We start from the raw sequence: 23,344 nt of genomic DNA, 5'->3' as shown, positions 1-23,344 counted from the left end.
CAGCTCCACTATCCCTCCCCTGCACATGTCCAAACCATCTCCATTCCAAGCAATCCTGGTCTCTCTTACTTTGTCTCCAAAACACTCAGCCTGAGCTGTCCCTCTGATGTAATCACTTCAAATCCTGTCCCTTCTGAAAATTTTGGCACCTCCAGCTCAGCCTCCTTTTTTGCCACCATCTTCAAACCATACATCATAGCAGGTCTCACTATCACCTTGTAGACTTTTCTGTCGCAAATGACCCTCATACATGCCCTAAACCACGCTCACATGCTTCTCTGCCACTCCTGACTTCCTCCTGCACTATCACAACTCCTCTCTTGGCACCCTATCATATGCTTTCTACAGATCCACAAAAACACACTGCAACTTCTGACCTTCTCTATATTTCGCCAGTATAGAGAAGGTCATTGCATCTGTAGTGCTTTTCTTACCATGAAGCCATACTGCTGCTCACTGACCATCACCTCTGTTATCAACCTGGCTTCATCAGCTTTCACCCTCTGTAGTTACTACAGCTCTGCTCATTACCCATCAGGTACCAGTATGTCCTTATTGGAAACTATTGCTAAGCATTAGCAGAAGGAAGACCATACAGATTTTAAACAAACCCCCGGTTGTCTGTACTTACTCATAATAGTAATAATAATAGTATTATTAGCCATGGAAAACTTTCATGTTATAAATAGCCTAAGCATCAAACATCGCTACTCGAAGTAGCTCCGTGTTGTTGTCAGATCTAGCTATAAGCAGGGGCGCATCTTATCCATCAAATCAAAGTTCCAGAAAATAATTTTCATTTTCTTTCAGCCAGTGTAAAAGTAGCAAAGGAAATCTGCTGTTGTGTGCAGCGTCTGAACTCTCCGAATGCACACCCTGTTAAAAAGTGATCAGAGCTGCAAATATGCCGAGGTCAGAAGAAACCTGACTGCTGGAACTCTCGGAGCATGCAGGTTTAACTATAACCTCAGAGCATAAAGTAACACATATACACACACATACTCCAACAGATAACCTGTTCTAACTCATGTAGTTTTGATATTTTTCTGTGTAACCTGAGCAGTTCTGCTTTATCTGTTGGTTGTTTGCTGATTACATGTGTCATGATGGCCTCTGTCCCTAGGTTAAGCTAACAGGGAAAATACTAACTCGGCTACTTTTCCGCTTACATTTGACTCATGCTGTGTCACTTCTTTTTTTTTCCTGTCCCGTTTGGATCTTTAGCCATCAGAATTGTTGTCTGAAGGCCAAGAAAGAGATAGAGGGGAAAGGAGGGAAGAAAAAAAAAAGAAAAACAAACAAAACACCTGGATCACCTGTATGGAGATAAAAAACCAGAAGAGAAAACAAACAACAAAGAGCAACATAATAAAAACAACACCATCACAATAAACTAGCTAACAATAGATAACAGTAGATACTTTTTTAATTTCACCTGTTGAGAATGAAAAAAGAAAACAAGCAGAAGAAAACAAGAGCAATAGAATAAACAACATCACGATGATATATGAGAATATAACAGTAAATACTACATATTAAACATTATTGTGCAGCACGTAGGATCGACAGCGCACAGTGTGCTTTGAGGGTGTAGTTTGTGTGTGTGAGCACCCGTGTGTACACCTGTGAGCATGGACGCGCTTGTTTTTAAAAGGTTCCTTCATGTAATGATCTGCTAGAGGGTGTGGGGGGGCCACAGCCCCGTCCTCCAGGGCATGAAGCAGGTATGGTGCTGTGTCACTTCCATTGTACTAGTACTATTGTAATGCTGCTGCACCTTGATTCAGAAGATCCACACTGCAAATTTGAAAGTCTGTTATCACTGACAGTTGCTCTTTGGAAAAGGAAGATGGAAAACACCCTTCTTTTACTTACACTTACACATGCTGCTTCCTGCAAGCTGCATCATATTATTGTTTTCAAATTCTGTCAGGGTGGCTGTAGCTCAGGTGGTAGAGCAGGTCAACTACTAGCCGGAAGGTTGGTGGTTTGATTCCAAAATATAAATAAATAAATAAATGTGACCGCACATCACAGTGTGTCCGATGTGTATGATGCTTATTTTTGGATCATATAAAATTCAAATATGCCAGCATCTGAACAGGGACCAACCTGCCAGCTACTAGATGGCTGCTCTAACTTCTGGTCACTTATTATTTCAGCTGCACAACCTAACACTGCAGGCTAGAACAAGACTAACTGATGAGCAGCAACTTCATGGAGAGGTGAAGCAAGGTTATGTTTTCTTATCAAGTGAAATATTAGAGGTTTTTTAACATTAAATCACAACTGAGTTTCTACATAAAAGTTCCTTCTACTATTTTCAGCTCTTTCACTTTTCATGATGCAATGGCAACGTATTCGAAACCTTGTTTTATACGCCTCTTATAGTGCTTGTTCTGTAGAAAATCTGTTTTTCATGCCATCTGCAAGAGTTCAGTCTACACGAGGTGATAGCAAGTGTTTTTTGACAGCTTTTCCCTCTACACACTCCAAAAGCTTAAGTTGTTTTTGTGCAATTCAAAAACCATATCCCAAGTGAGTAAAGTGTTGCCACAACTGGTGAAAGTGGGGATTTGACAGTTTTAACAACCATCTTTCCATCCATCCATTTCTGTTCTCAGTGGGTCAAAGCGGCAGCAGGCCAAGACAGAACATGCATTCCTGAAAGAAATGCAACCTACGTAAAATACCATAATGACATCTACCAATTTAGTGTTTGAAATGATGTCAGAACAAGGTATTGTTACAACCGAATGAAAAAGAAATACAGATATAAAGATATATATAATGAAAGTAGGACTTTAAATGGCTTCTTCTTCTTCAAAATAAACCAATAAAAATGTGACTGGACTCAAACAAAAGTACTCTTTCACTGAGGACAGACGCTGAGTCTACTTGATGTCAAGTATTATGAGACCTGTGATTCTCGCCTGCTTTGCTTATTTTAAAGAAAAAGAGCAAATACAAAATTCCCAGCACAGTAAACTGGATGATCATAAACAGTCTCTAGTAGTACATATTTTAACACCTTAATAGCTTTCCTGGATTATGGGTGAACAATGGGTGGCTGAACTCAACTCAGAGCCAATCATCAGAGGAGTCTCTGTATTGGAGTTTTATTCCTTTTTTCATTCCTACATGGAGCAGACAGAAATATACACAATTTACCAGTGGGGTAGAGGATCAACAGGATTTAGAGAGATAATGGGACACGTTGAATAAAATATAATATTTAACTGTCCTTCTCTTGCCACTTTTATGATTCTGCAAAGCCATCAAACCAGCAAAGTAAGACTTGTCAAGTGGTTGAACAATGAATATAAAGTAAACGATGCTTTGTAAAGGCTAAAAATGAATTTCGTGACAATCTGGCTGCAGCCGTTACTTCCAGTCATGGGGTCATGGCCAGATTAGCCTCTGTTCCAGTAGCTTTGGAAACTATTAGAGTTTTTCTACCAGTGGTTTTTCCACCAGTGGTCAAAGAGCAGTGCTTGTTTCTTGTTTTTATCACCCATAGTGTATGTGGAAACAATTCAAAATCTACTGCAGTGGTGGCTGCTTCATGATTTTGAAGAAGAAAACAACAAAACTTTCCGAGAGCCAATAAAACCTGTGGTTCCTGTGAGCAATAGAAGTGCAGGCTAATAGTGAAGGCTATTAACATCAGTAAAACACATGATGTTTATAGCCATACTCAATAACATGTTTCATAAATTTGGCTTTGTACAGCACCACGACAGATTATCACATACATGTCTCAGCTCAGCTCCTTTTCCCCTAAAGTTTGGCAAACTCCTACTGATCTCATATGAACAAAGACTTAATAGACTTTTAATAAAGGCTTGATTTTAAGTTATTAACATTTATAGTTATAAATGTCATTCATCTGGTGAGTAATGTGTTCTTTCTTCTGGAATAGAAACAAAATCCTTTCAACTATACTGAGTTCACTGTGTGGCAACAATAACACCCAGTCAAAACTGATAAATCATGCTTTTTAGAATTGCGTTATGGAAATGGGAAGTTATGGTAATATTTAAAAAATAGCAAACACATGCCTGCTACATTACACATACCTCCAAGAGATATGGATGCACATTAGCATTGATCAGGAGTTGTGTTTCTGTCCATTGGATTCATGCTGTCAGGGGCTCGGTCTGTGACCCAGCACTTTGAGTTTATTGTTTTATTTGTTATTTCTTAGGTACAGTGGGGCAAAAAAGTATTTAGTCAGCCACCGATTGTGCAAGTTCCCCCACTTAAAATGATGACAGAGGTCAGTAATTTGCACCAGAGGTACACTTCAACTGTGAGAGACAGAATGTGAAAAAAAAATCCATGAATTCACATGGTAGGATTTGTAAAGAATTTATTCGTAAATCAGGGTGGAAAATAAGTATTTGGTCAATAACAAAAATACAACTCAATACTTTGTAACATAACCTTTGTTGGCAATAACAGAGGTCAAACGTTTACTATAGGTCTTTACCAGGTTTGCACACACAGTAGCTGGTATTTTGGCCCATTCCTCCATGCAGATCTTCTCGAGAGCAGTGATGTTTTGGGGCTGTCGCCGAGCAACACGGACTTTCAACCCCCGCTACAGATTTTCTATGGGGTTGAGGTCTGGAGACTGGCTAGGCCACTCCAGGACTTTCAAATGCTTCTTACGGAGCCACTCCTTTGTTGCCCGGGCGGTGTGTTTTGGATCATTGTCATGTTGGAAGACCCAGCCTCGTTTCATCTTCAAAGTTCTCACTGATGGAAGGAGGTTTTGGCTCAAAATCTCACGATACATGGCCCCATTCATTCTGTCCTTAACACGGATCAGTCGTCCTGTCCCCTTGGCAGAAAAACAGCCCCATAGCATGATGTTTCCACCCCCATGCTTCACAGTAGGTATGGTGTTCTTGGGATGCAACTCAGTATTCTTCTTCCTCCAAACACGACGAGTTGAGTTTATACCAAAAAGTTCTACTTTGGTTTCATCTGACCACATGACATTCTCCCAATCCTCTGCTGTATCATCCATGTGCTCTCTGGCAAACTTCAGACGGGCCTGGACATGCACTGGCTTCAGCAGCGGAACACATCTGGCACTGCGGGATTTGATTCCCTGCCGTTGTAGTGTGTTACTGATGGTGACCTTTGTTACTTAGGTCCCAGCTCTCTGCAGGTCATTCACCAGGTCCCCCCGTGTGGTTCTGGGATCTTTGCTCACCGTTCTCATGATCATTTTGACCCCACGGGATGAGATCTTGCGTGGAGCCCCAGATCGAGGGAGATTATCAGTGGTCTTGTATGTCTTCCATTTTCTGATGATTGCTCCCACAGTTGATTTTTTCACACCAAGCTGCTTGCCTATTGTAGATTCACTCTTCCCAGTCTGGTGCAGGTCTACAATACTTTTCCTGGTGTCCTTCGAAAGCTCTTTGGTCTTGGCCATGGCGGAGTTTGGAGTCTGACTGTTTGAGGCTGTGGACAGGTGTCTTTTATACAGATGATGAGTTCAAACAGGTGCCATTCATACAGGTAACGAGTGAGACAGAAAAGCTTCTTACAGAAGACGTTACAGGTCTGTGAGAGCCAGAGATTTTCCTTGTTTGAGGTGACCAAATACTTATTTTCCACCCTGATTTACGAATAAATTCTTTACAAATCCTACCATGTGGATTCATGGATTTTTTTTCACATTCTGTCTCTCACAGTTGAAGTGTACCTCTGGTGCAAATTACTGACCTCTGTCATCATTTTAAGTGGGGGAACTTGCACAATCGGTGGCTGACTAAATACTTTTTTGCCCCACTGTATGTGGAAAAGATGTTAAGTTCTTGTATTATTATCAGGTTCCCTTGAGTTTTGAGTCTAGTTTAGGTTATTCTTTGTATTCTTAGTTATGAGTCTGTTCCTATTCTCTTCATTATATGGTCTGCCTTGTCCTCAGTGTTTTACCTTCTGTATGCCGGCGTTTAAGTCTCCATTGTCGGTGTGTCGTGTGGAGTCTGTGTGCATTAGTCTGTCTTGTGTCATGTCTGTGTCCTGTTAGGCTTCCTGTTTTATTTTGAAGGGGTCTTTGTGTTCTGTGTTCATTGTTTTAGTTTCACTTTCTCCTGTGGTGTCATCATATTAATTTTTGTCAGCTGTTTCCCCATGTGTTTCCCTTCCCCTCATCACCTCTTGTGTATTTAGTCTGTGTGTTTCCATTGGTTCCTCGTCACGTCGTCTGTGTTTCTTCCCGTCACGTCAGCTTCTTGTAATTTTCATGTCCATGTTCACATTTCATGTTTTTTCGCGCCATAGTTCCTTACATGTACCTGTTTAGCATTATGTTCACATCATGGTAATCATAATTTAGTTTCTTTCCAGTGTAGGTTTTAGTTTAGTTGTCACCCTGTTAGCCTTTTGCTTTATTTTGTATGCTTGAGTATCAGCCCCAAATAAAGGCTGGTTTTTTTGTTCGTGTTTATTGCGTCTCCTCGCCTGTGTCAGCAATTGGGTTCTCCTCATACAATCCACGCGGTCAGACCGTGACACATGCAAGTGTTTACTGTCTTTTGGCTCTCTTTTGGCTTCCACCCAACAGCGTTCTGTCAGGGCAAGCAAGCCAAGCAGTGCTTGTCCAGTGAAATCTAGACATTAGACATCAATCTCTCACTTGTCATTTCAAACAGCTTCTTACATGTTTGCATCAGTTCTTTAATTACTGCAATCTTGTGGCTACAGCTGGTTATTGCCTCTGGTACACATGTGAGCTAATAGAACTCTTACACTGAGCTCAGCTATAAACATCTGCAGCGGTAATGTTGATCGATGAACTGACCATGGATAATACTTTGATCCTGTGTGTGTCCTGCATGTATGGCAGCACTGACAATAAAGTTGACTTTGACTTTCACACTGATGGACTTTTATCTGCAGAGTAAGTACATTTACTTATGACGCTTTGAGTAAAATGTATTAATACATAATATAATCAGTAATGAGGTGTTTCTGTATTGTGGTGTTGCTACTTTTACTAAAGGAATGCTTTAAAAAAAGTAGTATTAATATTTTGCAATTCTTCAGGCAGAAAGGAGTGTGCCCAGGAAGAATGCAGAAGGTCCATGAGGTTGGCAACATATAAAGAATAAAAGACAGGAAGCACAAAATCATGAAAAGGTACGTTTCATCTTCTCTGTCTGCCTTTCTGTGAAAGTCACTGCATGTCACTTTTTCTTCTATTCCCTTTAGGGGTCTCTACTGTGGATCATCTGCCTTCAACTCACCATATCCCATCATCCCAACTCTCTGTCCTCTCTCACTTTATCATAAACTTCCTCTGTGATCTTTCTCTTTTCATCATTTCTTCTGTTTACTGTCCTTTTCCCAGTATGTCCACATTCCAACCATCTTAACCCAGCCATGAAAGAACCACAAGCCTAGCGCCGATCTTTGGCAATCGTCTCTTTTAGCTCACCTGATAACATCAGTTCATTAAAACAAGAAACACCTTTCATATTATATATAGTAATTATATCCATTAAAAATAAACCGTATTTAGTTTAGCTTTAAAATGGACTGTCCCCTGATGTCAGCACAAAGTTGATCTAAATTTATTGCATTATTAGTAACCAAAACTGCTGTTTCAGGGCAGGTTTTTGTTTTCTTCTTCTAAATGTGAGTGACAGCAGCGCTGGGCCACGCTGCCAAATGTTTTACACCACAAGGGAGTCCGTCAAGAGATGTTTCTGATGGACATAATGAGGGAATAGTAACATTTTTCAGAACAGAATGAAGTCAGGGATTTTCAAGTTTTGTGCATAGTTAAAGAAAAGCCTGACACATGTGCCCCGGGGCCACTGAGTGCTTGGTTAATTTAGCTGTGGCTCTTATTGCTCTTTTCACCGCTCGATGACAAATCAGTGATTCAGCACTGACGCAAATATATGTGCATATTTCTTCTTTTTTAAACTTGCAGAAAAGAAAAAAAATCTCTCATGGAGAAAAGGGGGAAAAAGAAACTTGCATCAAATATCGTGTGGAATAAAGTTCTCAAACCTAAATGTCAAATAGGTCATTGGATATGACGATTCCAACAAAGCCGCCCAGTCTTCTTTAAAGAAACGGGTTTCTTTAAGGTCTGACAATGTCTTTCACTCTTTGCGTGTCCTTTCTTATGAAAGACAAGTTAAAAATAGATTTCCTACACGCTGGAAAGAGTGTACTCAGTGTGAATGCAGGGGAAATGTCGTTGATCCTCTTTCTGCTGTCCTTTAGCCTCTGCTATCTGAAAGAGGGTCAGAGATGAAACATTCACATACAGAAAAGTCAGTGGGGCTTTTCAACACACCGAGCTGAAACATAAAAGCTGTATTGTACATCCATTTTTACAGAAACTGCCAGGAGATGATCTGCAAAAAAACAAACAGCGTTTAAAGGATAAAGTCATGTTGGTGTATGGAGTACATAATGCTGTGTTGTTAGACAATAAGTTAACAACAGCGAATAAGAAAATGCTGCTTATACGTCTAGATATATATCTCACTCTCTCTATATATAATCCGGTTTTGCAGATAAGAGCAGCATAAGCTTTTTCTGCTTTTATCAAGTGGTTCAGGCTTACTTAGATGCGCAAAACCTAAAACTGTGAAAATTGTCACCAAAAGCAAAATCCCACCCCACAGCAAATAAGGTGTTCCCCATTTCCCCAGTGTCAGCTGCATAAAACAGTGAACAGCCCTGACAAATCTTTTTCTTTTTCATGCGTTTTTTTTCCTACTTCCTTAAATCGACTGTCAACAGATTCCTGGAGAATTTCAATTTCATGACATTTGTGGGCAAGCCATTCAAAGCCCAGACGGCGTCTGGAAGAAAAGTATTGATATCCACAGAGATACTAGGAACATTTCCCCACAAAACTCACAATTGGAAATTTCAGAGAGCAGGCAATGGCCTCAGACACAGCTCAAAGACATGGTTACTGGACTGTTCAATACTAAACGAAGACTTTTTCTCTGGAGACCAGTGAAGCCTTCCTGGAGCGCTGCTATGCCGACTTCTCCTCTGTGGCAGCCTTCAAGGTGCAGAAGATAAGAAAAATGAAAAATGACACTGTGGGGAAGCTGAGCACTCTTGTTGTGGAAAAGTCAACATACCCTCTGTAAAGCATTGTTTATTTAGACTCTTTGTCCTTGGGAATGGCGTCTTTTATTCGCTTGAAGATACCTTACAGGGCTTTTCACACCTACTTCTCTAGGTCCTATATATACACACACACAAATAGTTTTATATGAATACCTTTTGGAGCGCCATCATTTGTCACTGCTAAATACTAAAATGCTCCACCTAATACTTTTGAATGACATGTTAATGAACGGTGCAATAGCTGCACTGTGGACCTAGATTGCGTTAAAATATTGGTATTAACTTCAACCCTGTTGTTAGCTTTCAAAAAGGAAAAATTAAAAAGTCCTTGCAATTACCAACATTATATACTTACAGGCACCTTTGTTAGGTACACCTGTTCACCTGCTTATTAATGCAAAAGCCAATGAAATCCCAGTGATGGTCTCAAGCCCGGGTAAATGGAGCTGCATCAAGAAGGGCTTCTGGTGTCAAATCACACATGTGGCTCATTAGGAATAATATTTCCATACAGATCGGTCAGAGGCCAGGTTAACAACTACTGTCTGTACACAGTAAAATTCGGAGTGTTAAAATAACACTTAAAGAGTTAAATTTAACACTGGTCCCGAGTCTATTTGGTCCCATTCGGAATTGGTGTTAAATCAACTCTTTCTATAGTGTTAAAATTTTAGAGTAAAATTAACTCTAAATAGAGTAAAAATTTAACACTGAGTAACACCGCAGAGTGTTAAATGAACCTAACACTACTAGTAGTGTCATATTATTTACTCTAACATAGTGATAAATTAACTCTATTTGAGTAAAATTCCACTGATTTTTAACACTGAATTGAGTTATTTCAAGTTAACACTGGGGGTTCAAATAACTCTGATGAGAGTTGATGTTACTCTATACTGTGTTATTTGTACACTTTTTCTTGTGAAAAATTAGCTCTCATAGAGTAAAATTTTAAATTAATTTTACACCAAGTAGTGTTACTAAAACTCTTCCTCTTCCAGCATGAAAACCTGGTTTCTAATAATGCTTTAAAATATAAAACAAGTAAGCAAAAACCACAACTAGATAATACGTTTAACAGCTTTATTTTGATGTCAGGCTCAAAATATTAAAACATCTCATGTAGTGTACATAAAACACTACACACACAAAAACAGTCATAAAACACTTTAAAACAATGAATTTAGTTCGGCATAAAATGACAATATGGAACCACATACAGGGAGGAATCAGAAGTGCCATACTTCATTTGAAGATCAAATGGTTTGAAGTAACACAGCTCTTTTATGTTCAACACCTTCAGCACCATATTGGGGTGCATTCTGACCTTAAATGCATGATAATGGTCATCAAAACACAGGGTTTCCATCAGTTTTCCACAGAGCAATGCAATGTCATCTTTCACAACAATACTTTTGATCTTATAAAACACTGGAATCTCAGACACTACCTCTGTACAGATGATAAAGTCAGGGCGGTACTCTGTACCATGATGTTTTATCCACTTAGCTGAAAAAACACTGGTAGACAACGCAGCTCCAAATTTTAAAGCAATTTCTGGACCTTCTTTCAGCTCTCCAAGTGTCACCATCTTTCCTGGTCCTAAAGCTAATCTTTCGAGGCTAAAAGACTCCCAATACATGGCCATACAACTTTGGTGTTTCTTGGCCAATGTCATTGTAATGTTTTTAAAGCTTTTTAATTGCTTCTTAAAGAAGTTATGTTTGGCTTCGTAACGCATGCACCACATGTGCAGAATTGGGCCAATATTTCGTATACTGCGAGGGTAATGTATCATGAAGTGATGCTTTGGTAGGAGACTGAGTGTAGGAAATAACTGCTTAAAGAGCTGATGATGATCAATAATTAAATGTTTGAGGTAGATGGTCATACCTTCTGACAGCACTGGTGAAAACACAATATTGACAATTTGTAGAAGCAGAAGTAGAAGATGCCAGTAGCTATCACCCACCTGTACCAAATCGCCAAACATCAAAGGTACATTACGCAATAAGCACCAAGATTGAATTGCATTTAGTCCTAAATCATTACTGCCATCAAACAACTTTACCCTTGGTGGGCGATTTCGCTGCTGATTGAAGCCATAGTCAAAGGCATGTATTCTACCAGCAAGTTGTTCAGCACTTAGGAAGTTCTCCTGAATGTACAGCAGCACAAGTTTCACCTCTAACTGAGCAATTCCCTCCAAAATGTCATGCATGATATCTACAGAAAAATTGTTGGCTGTGTTGAAATATTTAAGTGAATTCAAGAGACAAGTGCGTTTCACACCACATACATGAGGTAGCGTAGGATCTCTTTGTACACTTTCACAGTGCTGCTTATGCATATCAAGAGTTCTTAGTGCAACACCAGAATCATCTTCACAGAACACACTTTGAAAACAATCCTTCTCAAGCAGACAAAAACGACAACAATATCGAGCTGCAAATGACTCCACGAACCCAAACAGACTATGCAAGCCAAGATTGTCCCCAGTGAACTGGATTACAGTGCCATGAACCAAGTGTTTAAACATGGGAAGTTTCAGTCCCTCTGTCTCAAGAACTTTCAGATCATTGACAAGTGGCTCAAGGATTGAATTAAAGCCATAACGCTTTGAGTCTTGTGCATGAAAAAGAGCACACAAATGAATATTGACCAACAACGAATTAAAGATTGGAGGAAAATTCCTTAGTGTAAAGTATATTGCACCTAATTTATGTACACCCTTTTTAGAGCCCAGGGGATTTGCCGTTTCAAAGTCATCATAAAACAGTTGAATTTGTAAGGCATCTTTTTCTGCAGAAAATAGGGGACATCTTTTAACATAGGCAGCATCGATTAAGTCTGCATACTAGGGCTGGGCCATATTATACCGTTCACGGTAATACCGGTATAATGTTAGGCAACGATAGGAAAATGAAATATCGCGATAGAATGGGAGTAAAACGCGCATGCGCAGTGCCTTTGTTTTCATACGCACATGGCCGATTGTTGAGTGAAACAGATGAACCAGAATTGGTTTGTAAAAATGGTGCAACTTCCGTGATGTGGAACTGGTTTGGTGTTTGTCCGTCAGATACACAACAAAGCACATTTTTTTGCAGAACATGCAAGCGGCCGTTGTTATTGTCATATTTGTCGGATTAAGATGCTCTTAAATCTGGGAGTAATCTGGGTCCTAAACTCCGTATGCTTCAGGTCAAACAACACTGCAGCATCACTTAGAGTTAAAAACTGTCTAAATTCTTTCATCTTTAATAAAACGATCAGCATTGCTGCTTTACCAGGTGTAACTATAAAGTTTAACTTCCAGGCATCCATGAAAACAAAAGTTATTACATTTAACGGAGTTAGAAGTTAGCAGGAAGCTAGCGGAAGTTAGCTCGCTAGTTTCGCTAGTTACCTAAGCATGATATAGCACGTTCTGACGGAGAGATTTCTGAAAAAAATCAAACGTACAGCTCTGCTATCACTTCCAACATAAATGAAGACAGGAAACTAAACAGCAGTGATGTTTGTAGGGTTACTGAAGTTGGGCTAGCTGGTATATAATGATGTGCTACGTGATCGCTAGCGACACAGCTATGTTAGCATAACATAAACGGTGAAGCTGGAGGACGAACACTAACACTTTTCCACTTATAAAAGTTAACGTGAAGGTTCTTCATGGTTAGAGACAAATGCAATCGCATGGCAGGATACTGTAAACGGACCAAACTTCAGTCAGGAGAACAACTGAGATAATCCATCCACAATACGAGGTTAGTCATTAATATACTGCAACAACATGGGAATAGAGCAGCTGCCAGAGAATTCAACATTAATGAATCAATGGTACAGAAGTGGAGGAAGCAAGAAGAATGAGTTTAATAAAGTTTGATTTATCTGACTGCTTTGTTTCGCTTAATGTGCCTTATAATCCCGTGCACCTTATGGTCCGAAAAATACGTACTGCACACTGCAGTTTAATGTTGCAAAGCACCTCTTTTTAACTTCAGTGGATATTATACATGGTTATGCTCAGGATATGTCAGCCCATTTCTACTGGAAATGCCTTTTGGTTAAACTTTCAGCAAGCAATTTGCATTTGCACTGTTACATTTTTATAAAGCTTTAATGTACATAAAAACCAGCTTCTTGTTTAAGTGAAAATAAATTGAAGGTTGTCTTTTTGCGCTAGTAATGTTGTGGAGTTGTATTTTGTCTCGCATCAATTATATCGTCGGTTATATCGTTATCGCAAATTTTCAAATATATATCGTGATAAATATTTTTGGCCATATCGCCCTGCTCTACTGCATACACACCTTCTCTGGACATATTCCTTGACTTGAACATGTCGACAACATGGTGGTTTTGAAAGATAGTTTTCAGTGTTTCCAAAATAGGAACATATGCAAACCTATCGGTTACAATGACTTGATCAAAAGTCCCTGTGATCTTGTTTCTTCTACTGTCAAATCTTGTGCCAAGCACCATTTCAACAGGTTCAACAGTTGCCCATTTTTGTTTAAAGTGCCTATTTCGTTTAGCTTCTGAATTTAACAGTGTGAATGGGTTTTCAAAGTTTTTGAATGACTGCTCTAATTTCTTTTTACTTGAAGTGTCCTGTGAAGGTAAGCTCTGTAAAGCTGCATCTTTAGCCTGAGTATGAATCTCAAAAAACACTTCCTCCATTGAGGAGACAAAACTATTCACAGTAGATTGGCTTAATCCAGCTGCCCTGAGCTGTGCAACAGTAGAGGCACACATATCCAAAGTGCTCTTATTTGAACTTTTCAACATTTCAGATGTTGTGGGTGTTTCTTCTACATTAGTTGACACCACCTGCCCTGTAGTGCTAACTTCTTTAACTGCCACATCAGGCTGTAAATTAACATCAGTGTCAGCCTGTTGGTCGAAATAGTTAAGGTGTTTGGTATTTAAATGTTTTCTAAAACCTGAAAAAGTGCCAAACACACAGCCACAGTCACGCTGGGCACATTTAAGGCGAAGGTTTCTTCCAGGTAAGTAACCATGGACTAACCGTAAATGCCTAACAAGCATGTTTGAACCAGTAAACTCAGCTTGACAGACAAAACACTTCATGATGGAGAATTAACCTTCAAGCCCTAACGAAGCAACCTTGTCCTTATTTCAGCAACTCTGGGACTTTCTTTGATTTTGCCAACATCTATATTGTACACAGTGGTTTGGATGAACGTGTACATGTTGTGAAGCATGGTGTTGTAAGATGTGCCAAACACAAAATGTGCTTTAAACAGTTCATCAAAAGCACCAAGTGAAGAGGTAGACTTGCATGGTATGGCATTCTTGTCAAGAATAATGAAGAACTGGTGGATGTCATGCTTTTTCACCCCAACAGCCAGGAGGTAGGGTTGAGTGCTGGTAGTGATGGCATCAAGGTGCTCTTGGATATTTGTTCCAGTCTGAAAAGACAAATACAGACAGGCAATAAGAATCAAGTGTTTCTTAAACTGGTAATTCATACCATAAAAATAGAAAAGAAACAAACCTTCTTGAAGACCACAAGATGCCTTTCTGCTTGAGAAGCTGACACCGTTCCTGGTCTCTTCCGACCCTGACCAGATGGTGGAATCAAATGTAATAGCAATAGAATCGCTGAGAGGTCACTGTCCCAGCCTGAAAAAATACATTTGTTTTTAATAAAGTTGAATCATCCTCATCAATAACAAATTTCAATGCATCTGCATTGACAAAATGTTTGAGTAGACCCAAAATACAAAAGGACAGCTGTTCTGTGACAAACATTATATATCCTGTGAATGTTCTAATTAAAGAAATAACAGCTCACCAATGTCAGCATTAACTTCAGTGGCATCCTCAGGAGAGTCAGCTGCCAGCAAGAGTTCTTCCAGGTCACTGGTAGAAGGAAGCTTTCTGCCTTGTTGGATAATCTTTCTTTTGAATGTTGTTGGCCACCTCTCCAGCAACCTGCCTGATACATCCTCACCAAACATCAGTACAAAATCCTGTTCGATCTGTAACAGGGATAGAGAACAGAGAATTATATCTGCTATCTGCAAAAAATAAAATGTGTTTACATTGTCAACGTAATGAAAAATATTCACCAAGCCTTTGATATCTTTGAAACGTGGAAACACAGACAGTATGTTGCTTGACAGCAGGGGGTCAAGGACCATGTTGTGTCGATAAACAAATGTCAACTTCATCTTCTTCTTGACTGTGTCTTCATCAGCTGAATGTTTCATCAGAGAGATTGCTTCCTTGCACTCATCCTCACTCAGCACGTTCTCTGTAACAAACTGCAACTCTCGTCTGACAGTTGGTCCTCCACACTGGTCTTCACCCAATGATCCATCTCCTGGTGCTAGACAATATGAAATACAACTTTATCAAAACTAATAATAACATTTGATAACCATTATTAATACAGAACCACAATTTGGAACTGTATTATACGTTTCCACTGAATTATAAGTGTTACCTCCAGATGTTAATCGCCTCTCTTTAGCAGTGCATCTCTGTATGGTTTTAATCCTCCAGGCCAAGTACCCAGTGCCACTCTCGCCATCATAATAATGTTCCTTGGAGAGTGACATATACAGACATTTTGTTTATTAATTTATCAGTAAGTTATGTGACCATGAACAGTTGATAAGGACATACATTTTGGCAGGATTTAAAATTTTGATTTTAGTTGTATCAGTTATTGCTGTTAGCTACTTACATAGCCATTTTTTGAGTACGGGTAGAGCAGGGCGATATGGCCAAAAATATTTATCACGATATATATTTGAAAATTTGCGATAACGATATAACTGACGATATAATTGATGCGAGACAAAATACAACTCCACAACATTACTAGCGCAAAAAGACAACCTTCCATTTATTTTCACTTAAACAAGAAGCTGGTTTTTATGTACATTAAAGCTTTATAAAAATGTAACAGTGCAAATGCAAATTTCTTGCTGAAAGTTTAACCCAAAGGCATTTCCAGTAGAAATGGGCTGACATATCCTGAGCATAACCATGTATAATATCCACTGAAGTTAAAAAGAGGTGCTTTGCAACATTAAACTGCAGTGTGTGCAGTACGCATTTTTCGGACCATAAGGTGCACGGGATTATAAGGCACATTAAGCGAAACAAAGCAGTCAGATAAATCAAACTTTATTAAACTCATTCTTCTTGCTTCCTCCACTTCTGTACCATTGATTCATTAATGTTGAATTCTCTGGCAGCTGCTCTATTCCCATGTTGTTGCAGTATATTAATGACTAACCTCGTATTGTGGATGGATTATCTCAGTTGTTCTCCTGACTGAAGTTTGGTCCGTTTACAGCATCCTGCCATGCGATTGCATTTGTCTCTAACCATGAGGAGCCTTCACGTTAACTTTTATAAGTGGAAAAGTGTTAGTGTTCGTCCTCCAGCTTCACTGTTTATGTTATGCTAACATAGCTGTGTCGCTAGCGATCACGTAGCACATCATTATATACCAGCTAGCCCAACTTCAGTAACCCTACAAACGTCACTGCTGTTTAGTTTCCTGTCTTCATTTATGTTGGAAGTGATAGCAGAGCTGTACGTTTGATTTTTTTCAGAAATCTCAGTCAGAACATGCAATATCATGCTTAGGTAACTAGCGAAACTAGCGAGCTAACTTCCGCTAGCTTCCTGCTAACTTCTAACTCCGTTAAATGTAATACATTTTGTTTTCATGGATGCCTGGAAGTTAAACTTCATAGTTACACCTGGTAAAGCAGCAATGCTGATCGTTTTATTAAAGATGAAAGAATTTAGACAGTTTTCAACTCTCAGTGATGCTGCAGTGTTGTTTGACCTGAAGTCAAATATACGGAGTTTAGGACCCAGATTACTCCCAGATTTAAGAGCATCTTAGTCCGACAAATACGACAATAACAACGGCCGCTTGCATGTTCTGCAAAAAAATGTGCTTTGTCGTGTATCTGACGGACAAACACCAAACCAGTTCCACATCACGGAAGTTGCACCATTTTTACAAACCAATTCTGGTTCCTCAACAATCGGCCATGTGCGTATGAAAACAAAGGCACTGCGCATGCGCGTTTTACTCCCATTCTATCGCGATATTTTATTTTCCTATCGTTGCCTAACATTATACCGGTATTACCGTGAACGGTATAATATGGCCCAGCCCTAAGTACGGGTCACTGAGGTAAGGGAAAAAGGTTACAATTCCTCTGGCATACATTTCTTTTACCTGCCGTGGTGGTGATGTACTGCAAGATCAAAAGGAAAAGAACTAGTCAGCTTCGCTGGAATTAATAGAGATTTAAAATAATTTGAAAATGATAGTAAAAATCACAGGGCCAGAAATAAATTACCCATTTTTTTCTGTCATGTCAGCTACCAGTATGTTGACCATTTTTCTTCTGGTTTCATCCACCAGGGACTTGGTCCGATTGTACTCATTTATTATACGTTCTCCACCAGGTTTGATTGTGAGAATGGATTCCACCAACTGGAAAACACAATAAAAACATTCTACATGTTGATATAACCACTACAGTTCAGAACACTTAAACTACAAACAAAAAAGACACTATTAGAAGAATGTGGAAATCTGTTAACTCTTACTTGCTTAGCTTCTGCATCCAGCTTCTGACGTTTCCTCAAAGGGCTGTCTGAAAGGATGACCGTATCCTGTGAATCTGATGAATGTGGCGATGATAACTGGAACCTGTCATGGTCCTGGGTCGGTGACCCAGCGCTTTTAGTTATCATTTTCTAGTTTATGATGATGATTATTATTGTTTGAGTTCTGTGTGTTATATTTGGTCTGCCTTTGAGTCTGTGTCTCTGTCTATGGTGTCACCCCATCTGTTTGTGAATCTGTCTGTTTAGTTCAATGTCTTGTCTGGTTCCATGTGTCTGAGTTTCCTGTTTTATTGTGAAGGTCCGCGTCGTATGTGAGTGTGATCAGTTTACGTTTCCCCTGTCCCGTCAGCCCAGATTCCTCCCAGCTGTGTTGCCCTCCTGTCTCTCATCCCCTGATTACTGGTGTGTGTATTTAAGCCCTGTGTGTTCTCCTGCCTGTTGCCGGTTCGTCTGTGTAACTCCGTGTCAGTCTGCGTTACCCTGTGTTCCACGGTGTCCTGTTCCTCGTCTGCGTCTCTCTGCTTCTCATCCCGTTGTCATATGCTCCCAGGTCTGTTATTTTTAGTTCTCCCAGTTTAGGTGTCTTTAGTTATTTGTTATGCCCCACTGTTTGTTTGCCACTACACCTCTGTAAATAAAACCACCGGTATCTCATCCACTGCCTGCATCTTGGGTCCTTCTTCCAACTCCACACGGCTCGCCTCGGCAGCCGTGACAGTACGAACCGGCCACTATGGACCCAGCAGCATTCAACCCGCCCAAGGAGCTCCGGGAGGACATTGTTTACTCCGTGGACAAATTACACTCAACAAAAATATAAACGCAACACCTTTGTTACTGCTCCCATTCCCCATGGGATGGACGTAGAGACCTAAAATTCATTCCAGATACACAATATAACCATCCCTCCCAAACAGTGGTCACAAATCAGTCCAAATGTGTGGTAGTGGGCACATCTGCTATATTGAGATAATCCATCCCACCTCACAGGTGTGCCACATCAGGATGCTGATCTGACATCATGAGTAGTGCACAGGTGTACCTCAGACTGCCCACAACAAAAGGCCACCCTGGAATGTGCAGTTTTGTCTCACAGCAAAATGCCACAGATGCCACAAGCAATGAGGGAGCGTGCAATTGGCATGCTGACAGCAGGAATGTCAACCAGATCTGTCGCCCGTGCATTGAATGTTCATTTCTCAACCATAAGCCGTCTCCACAGGCATTTCAGAGAATATGGCAGCACATCCAACCGGCCTCACAACCGCAGACCTCGTGTAACCACACCAGCCCAGGACCTCCACATCCAGCAGGTTCACCTCCAAGATCGTCTGAGACCAGCCACCCAGACAGCTGCTGGAACAATTGGTTTGCACAACCAAACAATTTCTGCACAAACTGTCAGAAACCGTCTCAGGGACGCTCAACTGCATGCCCGTCATCCTCATCGGGGTCTTGACCTGACTCCAGCTCGTCGCCGTAACAGACTTGTGTGGGCAAATGCTCACATTCGATGGCGTCTGGCACGTTGGAGAGGTGTGCGCTTCACGGATGAATCATGGTTCACATTGTTCAGGGCAGATGGCAGCTGAGAATGTCCCAGTTCTTGCATGGCCAGCATACTCACCGGACATGTCACCCATTGAGCATGTTCGGGATGTGCTTGACCGGTGTATACGACAGCGTGTACCAGTTCCCACGAATATCCAACAACCTCGCACAGCCATTGAAGTGGAGTGGACCAACATTCCACAGGCCACAATTGACAATCTGATAGACTCCATGCGACGATGTGTTGCACTGCATGAGGCAAATGGTGGTCACACCAGATACTGACCGGTTCTGGGTCCCCAGACCCCCAATAGCGCAAAAAAACTGCACATTCCAGGGTGGCCTTTTGTTGTGGGCAGTCTGAGGTACACCTGTGCACTACTCATGATGTCAGATCAGCATCCTGATGTGGCACACCTGTGAGGTGGGATGGATTATCTCAATATAGCAGATGTGCCCACTACCACACATTTGGACTGATTTGTGACCACTGTTTGGGAGGGATGGTTATATTGTGTATCTGGAATGAATTTTAGGTCTCTACGTCCATCCCATGGGGAATGGGAGCAGTAACAAAGGTGTTGCGTTTATATTTTTGTTGAGTGTAATTAACGCGTGGCTGGAGCACGAGGGGAGAGAATTTCGCCAAGCCGTGGCTAATCGGCTATAGCGCTTGGTTTCTGGTCTCCCCTGGCTGCTCAGCTCACTTCACCCGCTCGCACAGAATTTCATTCTGAACGGACTCCGTCTTCACCCCCCGGCTGCTACCACCCACCCTGCAACTCATGCTTCACTGCCCGGTCCGACAGAGGATGTTCTGCCCGGCCCGTCAACCCAGCCTTCAAGGGGGAAACGGCGCTCACGCTGCCGACGCTCCTCGCCACAGTTGGACCTGGGGATTTCCGAGCGGCCAGCTGTGGTGAGTGGACAGGACAGTATTATTGGTCGCCTGGTCCGGCTCCAGCATCCTCATCAGCATCGCCTGGTCCGGCTTCTGCTTCAGCATCAGCTGCTTCGCCTGGTCCGGCTTCAGCCTCCTCATCAGCTGCTTCGCCTGGCCCAGCTTCAGCCTCCTCATCAGCTGCTGCCTCGCCTGGTCCAGCCTCTGCTTCTGATTCAGCCTCGCCTGGTCCAGCCTCCGCTTCTGCTTCAGCCTCGCCTGGTCCAGCCTCCGCTTCTGCTTCAGCCTCGTCTGGTCCAGCCTCCTCATCAGCGTCCGCCTCGTCTGGTCCAGCCTCCTCATCAGCTTCCGCCTCGTCTGGTCCAGCCTCCGCTTCACCTGGGGCTGCAGGGGCCACGCAGCCTTCAGGTCCCCTACTACCACCTCCACATCGTCGGTCATCTGCCTGGCCGCTTGTTGGGCATCTCCGCCACCGTGGACGCCCTCCTGAACGCCGCCACTGCCTTCCGCGTGGCCGGCCTCCGGACTTGTTTCCACGCCGCTGTTGCCGTCCGCACGGTCGGCCCCCAGAACTGTTTCCACGCCGCTGTTGCCGTCCGCACGGTCGGCCCCCAGAACTGTTTCCACGCCACTGCCTACTGCGTGGCCGGCATCGGGACCTGCCCCGCTGCCATTCGCATGGTCGGCCTCCTGAACTTGACCATCTGGGCCTTTTTGGACTCTGTCCCTCCGTCCTGGGCCCCCTCCGCCCACCCTGGTCGGGTGCTTTTCTTTTTTGGTTTTGGTCCGTTTTTGTGTTTCTGCTGGGCTGTCTGGAGCCAGCCCTTGAGGGGGGGGTACTGTCATGGTCCTGGGTCGGTGACCCAGCGCTTTTAGTTATCATTTTCTAGTTTATGATGATGATTATTATTGTTTGAGTTCTGTGTGTTATATTTGGTCTGCCTTTGAGTCTGTGTCTCTGTCTATGGTGTCACCCCATCTGTTTGTGAATCTGTCTGTTTAGTTCAATGTCTTGTCTGGTTCCATGTGTCTGAGTTTCCTGTTTTATTGTGAAGGTCCGCGTCGTATGTGAGTGTGATCAGTTTACGTTTCCCCTGTCCCGTCAGCCCAGATTCCTCCCAGCTGTGTTGCCCTCCTGTCTCTCATCCCCTGATTACTGGTGTGTGTATTTAAGCCCTGTGTGTTCTCCTGCCTGTTGCCGGTTCGTCTGTGTAACTCCGTGTCAGTCTGCGTTACCCTGTGTTCCACGGTGTCCTGTTCCTCGTCTGCGTCTCTCTGCTTCTCATCCCGTTGTCATATGCTCCCAGGTCTGTTATTTTTAGTTCTCCCAGTTTAGGTGTCTTTAGTTATTTGTTATGCCCCACTGTTTGTTTGCCACTACACCTCTGTAAATAAAACCACCGGTATCTCATCCACTGCCTGCATCTTGGGTCCTTCTTCCAACTCCACACGGCTCGCCTCGGCAGCCGTGACAGAACCGCTCAGGAGACACTTCTGCAACAGATGTTTCCAGACCTTAAAAATAGAAGCAAAACAAATTAGTTTACATGGTCCCTCCATAGACTCATTTTATACACTCTTTGATTAAACAATGTAATAATGACACTAAAAAAAAAAAGACATCCAATGAAACACAAATCACTCAAACAAACCTGTTTCATATTTGATGGTTAGTACCCCGGTTGAGGGATCTGTTACTATATCCTCAAAAACATCCTCATCCAACTCAGTCCCTGAACTATCAAAAACTTTCACTCCTTCTGTTACGGCTGGCGCACCAAACTTTGCAAATGCTGGAAACAAGCACACAAGTTTGTGTAAACAAAAAGACATGACATTTAATGTTTTGTAGCTTAAAATAAAGATCATTTCAAGATACTCTTTCAAAAATGAGTCAGATAAACAAAGGCTAAATTATTAAGCGCCACTAACATGCTTGATAAGTGGTAGATTAAAAGGAGTGACACTCACATTATGCAGTTTCCCCCCCCACTAAATATACATTCATAACTAAGATGCTTCCAAAACACAGATCATTTTCAATTAATCATAAAATGCAGTTTGACGAGACTAAATAACAAAAAGAACTTAAAGCCTCTTGTACACCTTTTTAATACAATGTTGGTTTCTTACCGGCAATCAAAAACTCCTTAAGGCTTGGCTCAGATACTCTAACAAATTTCTGCACACCTCCGAGTTTTGCTTTAAGCAGCATGCTTCCTGTAGACAGTAATTTCTTATAGTCAGTGCTCTTCATTGAACTACAGTAAACAGAAAATGTGAATATTAAAACAGTCCCATAAACAGCCTTGCAATGGGATTTCTTACACTGTATGTTACTTTTATGTCAGTGTAACAAGGTGTCAAGATATAATCCTCAATACAAAACTAAAATAATAACTACTACTTTTTACCATTTGTCTGACCTAACTTAGCACTAGGGAGTCAGTATTTTGTTCATCTTTAGTTTAACATACTGAACAGTCTGGTAACCAAAATGGAAAGCAGCAGGGTAACTTTTGTCAATACCATCAACTCACAATAAATACAAACGCTGTCATCTTAAATTCAAACTACTAAAAAATGCATTAAAAACTGAATCCTGGACATTTTGGATATTTTATCAAGCTTATAACACCTGCTGGTTGTAATCCTGTAACTGTAAAATCGCTGAAGACAGCCGAGTTAAAATAAGACAATAACCTTACTAAAAACGACCTCTATATCTGGTACCTAGGTATCAAAAAAAGAAAAAAAGAAAGATGTAACATTTAGTGTACAATTTTAATTAGTTAATGCTTGAGTTAGGTGATTTAAAATTTAATAATAACTAGCGAATTGCCCGCGCACTGAGGTTAGCCAAAATGCTAGTTAGCTAGCTAATGTTAATATGTAGATCCCAACACATGGAGGGTTTCATTTAATGGAATTTCGAACATGCTAGAACACAACACAATCACCACTACACACTGAAATAAATTTTGATAACAAGCCTTACAGTCCAACACTGATATCAGTCAACTTTTTTAGCTAATTAACAACCTTACATTAGCATACAGATAGTGTCACATTTGCTTCTGGTACAAAATGAAATATATAATAAACATGGACAAAAGGAATGTAACCTTA

At 41.3% G+C, this 23,344-nt stretch overlaps 2 protein-coding genes across 3 annotated transcripts; both read right to left on the bottom strand.

Annotated features, from left to right (window-relative positions):
• Positions 1-13,433: 13,433 nt before the first annotated feature.
• Positions 13,434-18,291, bottom strand: LOC309706322 (uncharacterized protein). Its single transcript, XM_082532734.1, has 9 exons — positions 18,243-18,291; positions 17,743-17,856; positions 17,490-17,626; positions 17,366-17,384; positions 15,602-15,701; positions 15,225-15,484; positions 14,948-15,134; positions 14,648-14,775; positions 13,434-14,561 (listed from the first exon to the last, which is right to left on the bottom strand). Exons 3-9 carry the CDS (start codon positions 17,528-17,530, stop codon positions 14,244-14,246), a joined length of 1,053 nt encoding a protein of 350 aa, XP_082388860.1. The 5' UTR covers positions 17,531-17,626; positions 17,743-17,856; positions 18,243-18,291; the 3' UTR covers positions 13,434-14,243.
• Positions 18,292-19,850: 1,559 nt separating this feature from the next.
• Positions 19,851-22,435, bottom strand: LOC309706321 (uncharacterized protein). Of its 2 annotated transcripts, XM_082532732.1 has the most exons (3): positions 22,349-22,435; positions 21,868-22,008; positions 19,851-21,730 (listed from the first exon to the last, which is right to left on the bottom strand). In XM_082532732.1, the coding sequence occupies exon 3, from the start codon at positions 21,059-21,061 to the stop codon at positions 20,174-20,176; it is 888 nt and encodes a 295-aa protein (XP_082388858.1). In that variant the 5' UTR covers positions 21,062-21,730; positions 21,868-22,008; positions 22,349-22,435; the 3' UTR covers positions 19,851-20,173. The 2 variants fall into 2 exon arrangements, with proteins under 2 accessions (XP_082388858.1, XP_082388859.1); XM_082532733.1 differs by lacking the exon at positions 21,868-22,008.
• Between the last annotated feature and the right edge of the window lie 909 nt (positions 22,436-23,344).

Source organism: Aulonocara stuartgranti (genome assembly GCF_965226115.1).
Source record: "Aulonocara stuartgranti genome assembly, chromosome: 5".
Classification (NCBI taxonomy): domain Eukaryota; kingdom Metazoa; phylum Chordata; class Actinopteri; order Cichliformes; family Cichlidae; genus Aulonocara; species Aulonocara stuartgranti.
This window is presented reverse-complemented; position numbering and strand designations above follow the sequence as displayed.

What these genes read in the sequence shown, in the direction of transcription:
- LOC309706321 (XM_082532732.1), bottom strand. Translation starts at nt 21,061, where the DNA reads ATGACAGTACCCCCCCCTCAAGGGCTGGCTCCAGACAGCCCAGCAGAA.
- LOC309706322 (XM_082532734.1), bottom strand. Translation starts at nt 17,530, where the DNA reads ATGGTCAACATACTGGTAGCTGACATGACAGAAAAAAATGG. An exon ending in TGAAGTTAATGCTGACATTG is followed by an intron (nt 14,776 to 14,947) that starts GTGAGCTGTTAT and finishes GTATTTTTTCAG; the next exon opens with GCTGGGACAGTGACCTCTCA. An exon ending in ATCTTGTGGTCTTCAAGAAG is followed by an intron (nt 14,562 to 14,647) that starts GTTTGTTTCTTT and finishes TTGTCTTTTCAG; the next exon opens with ACTGGAACAAATATCCAAGA.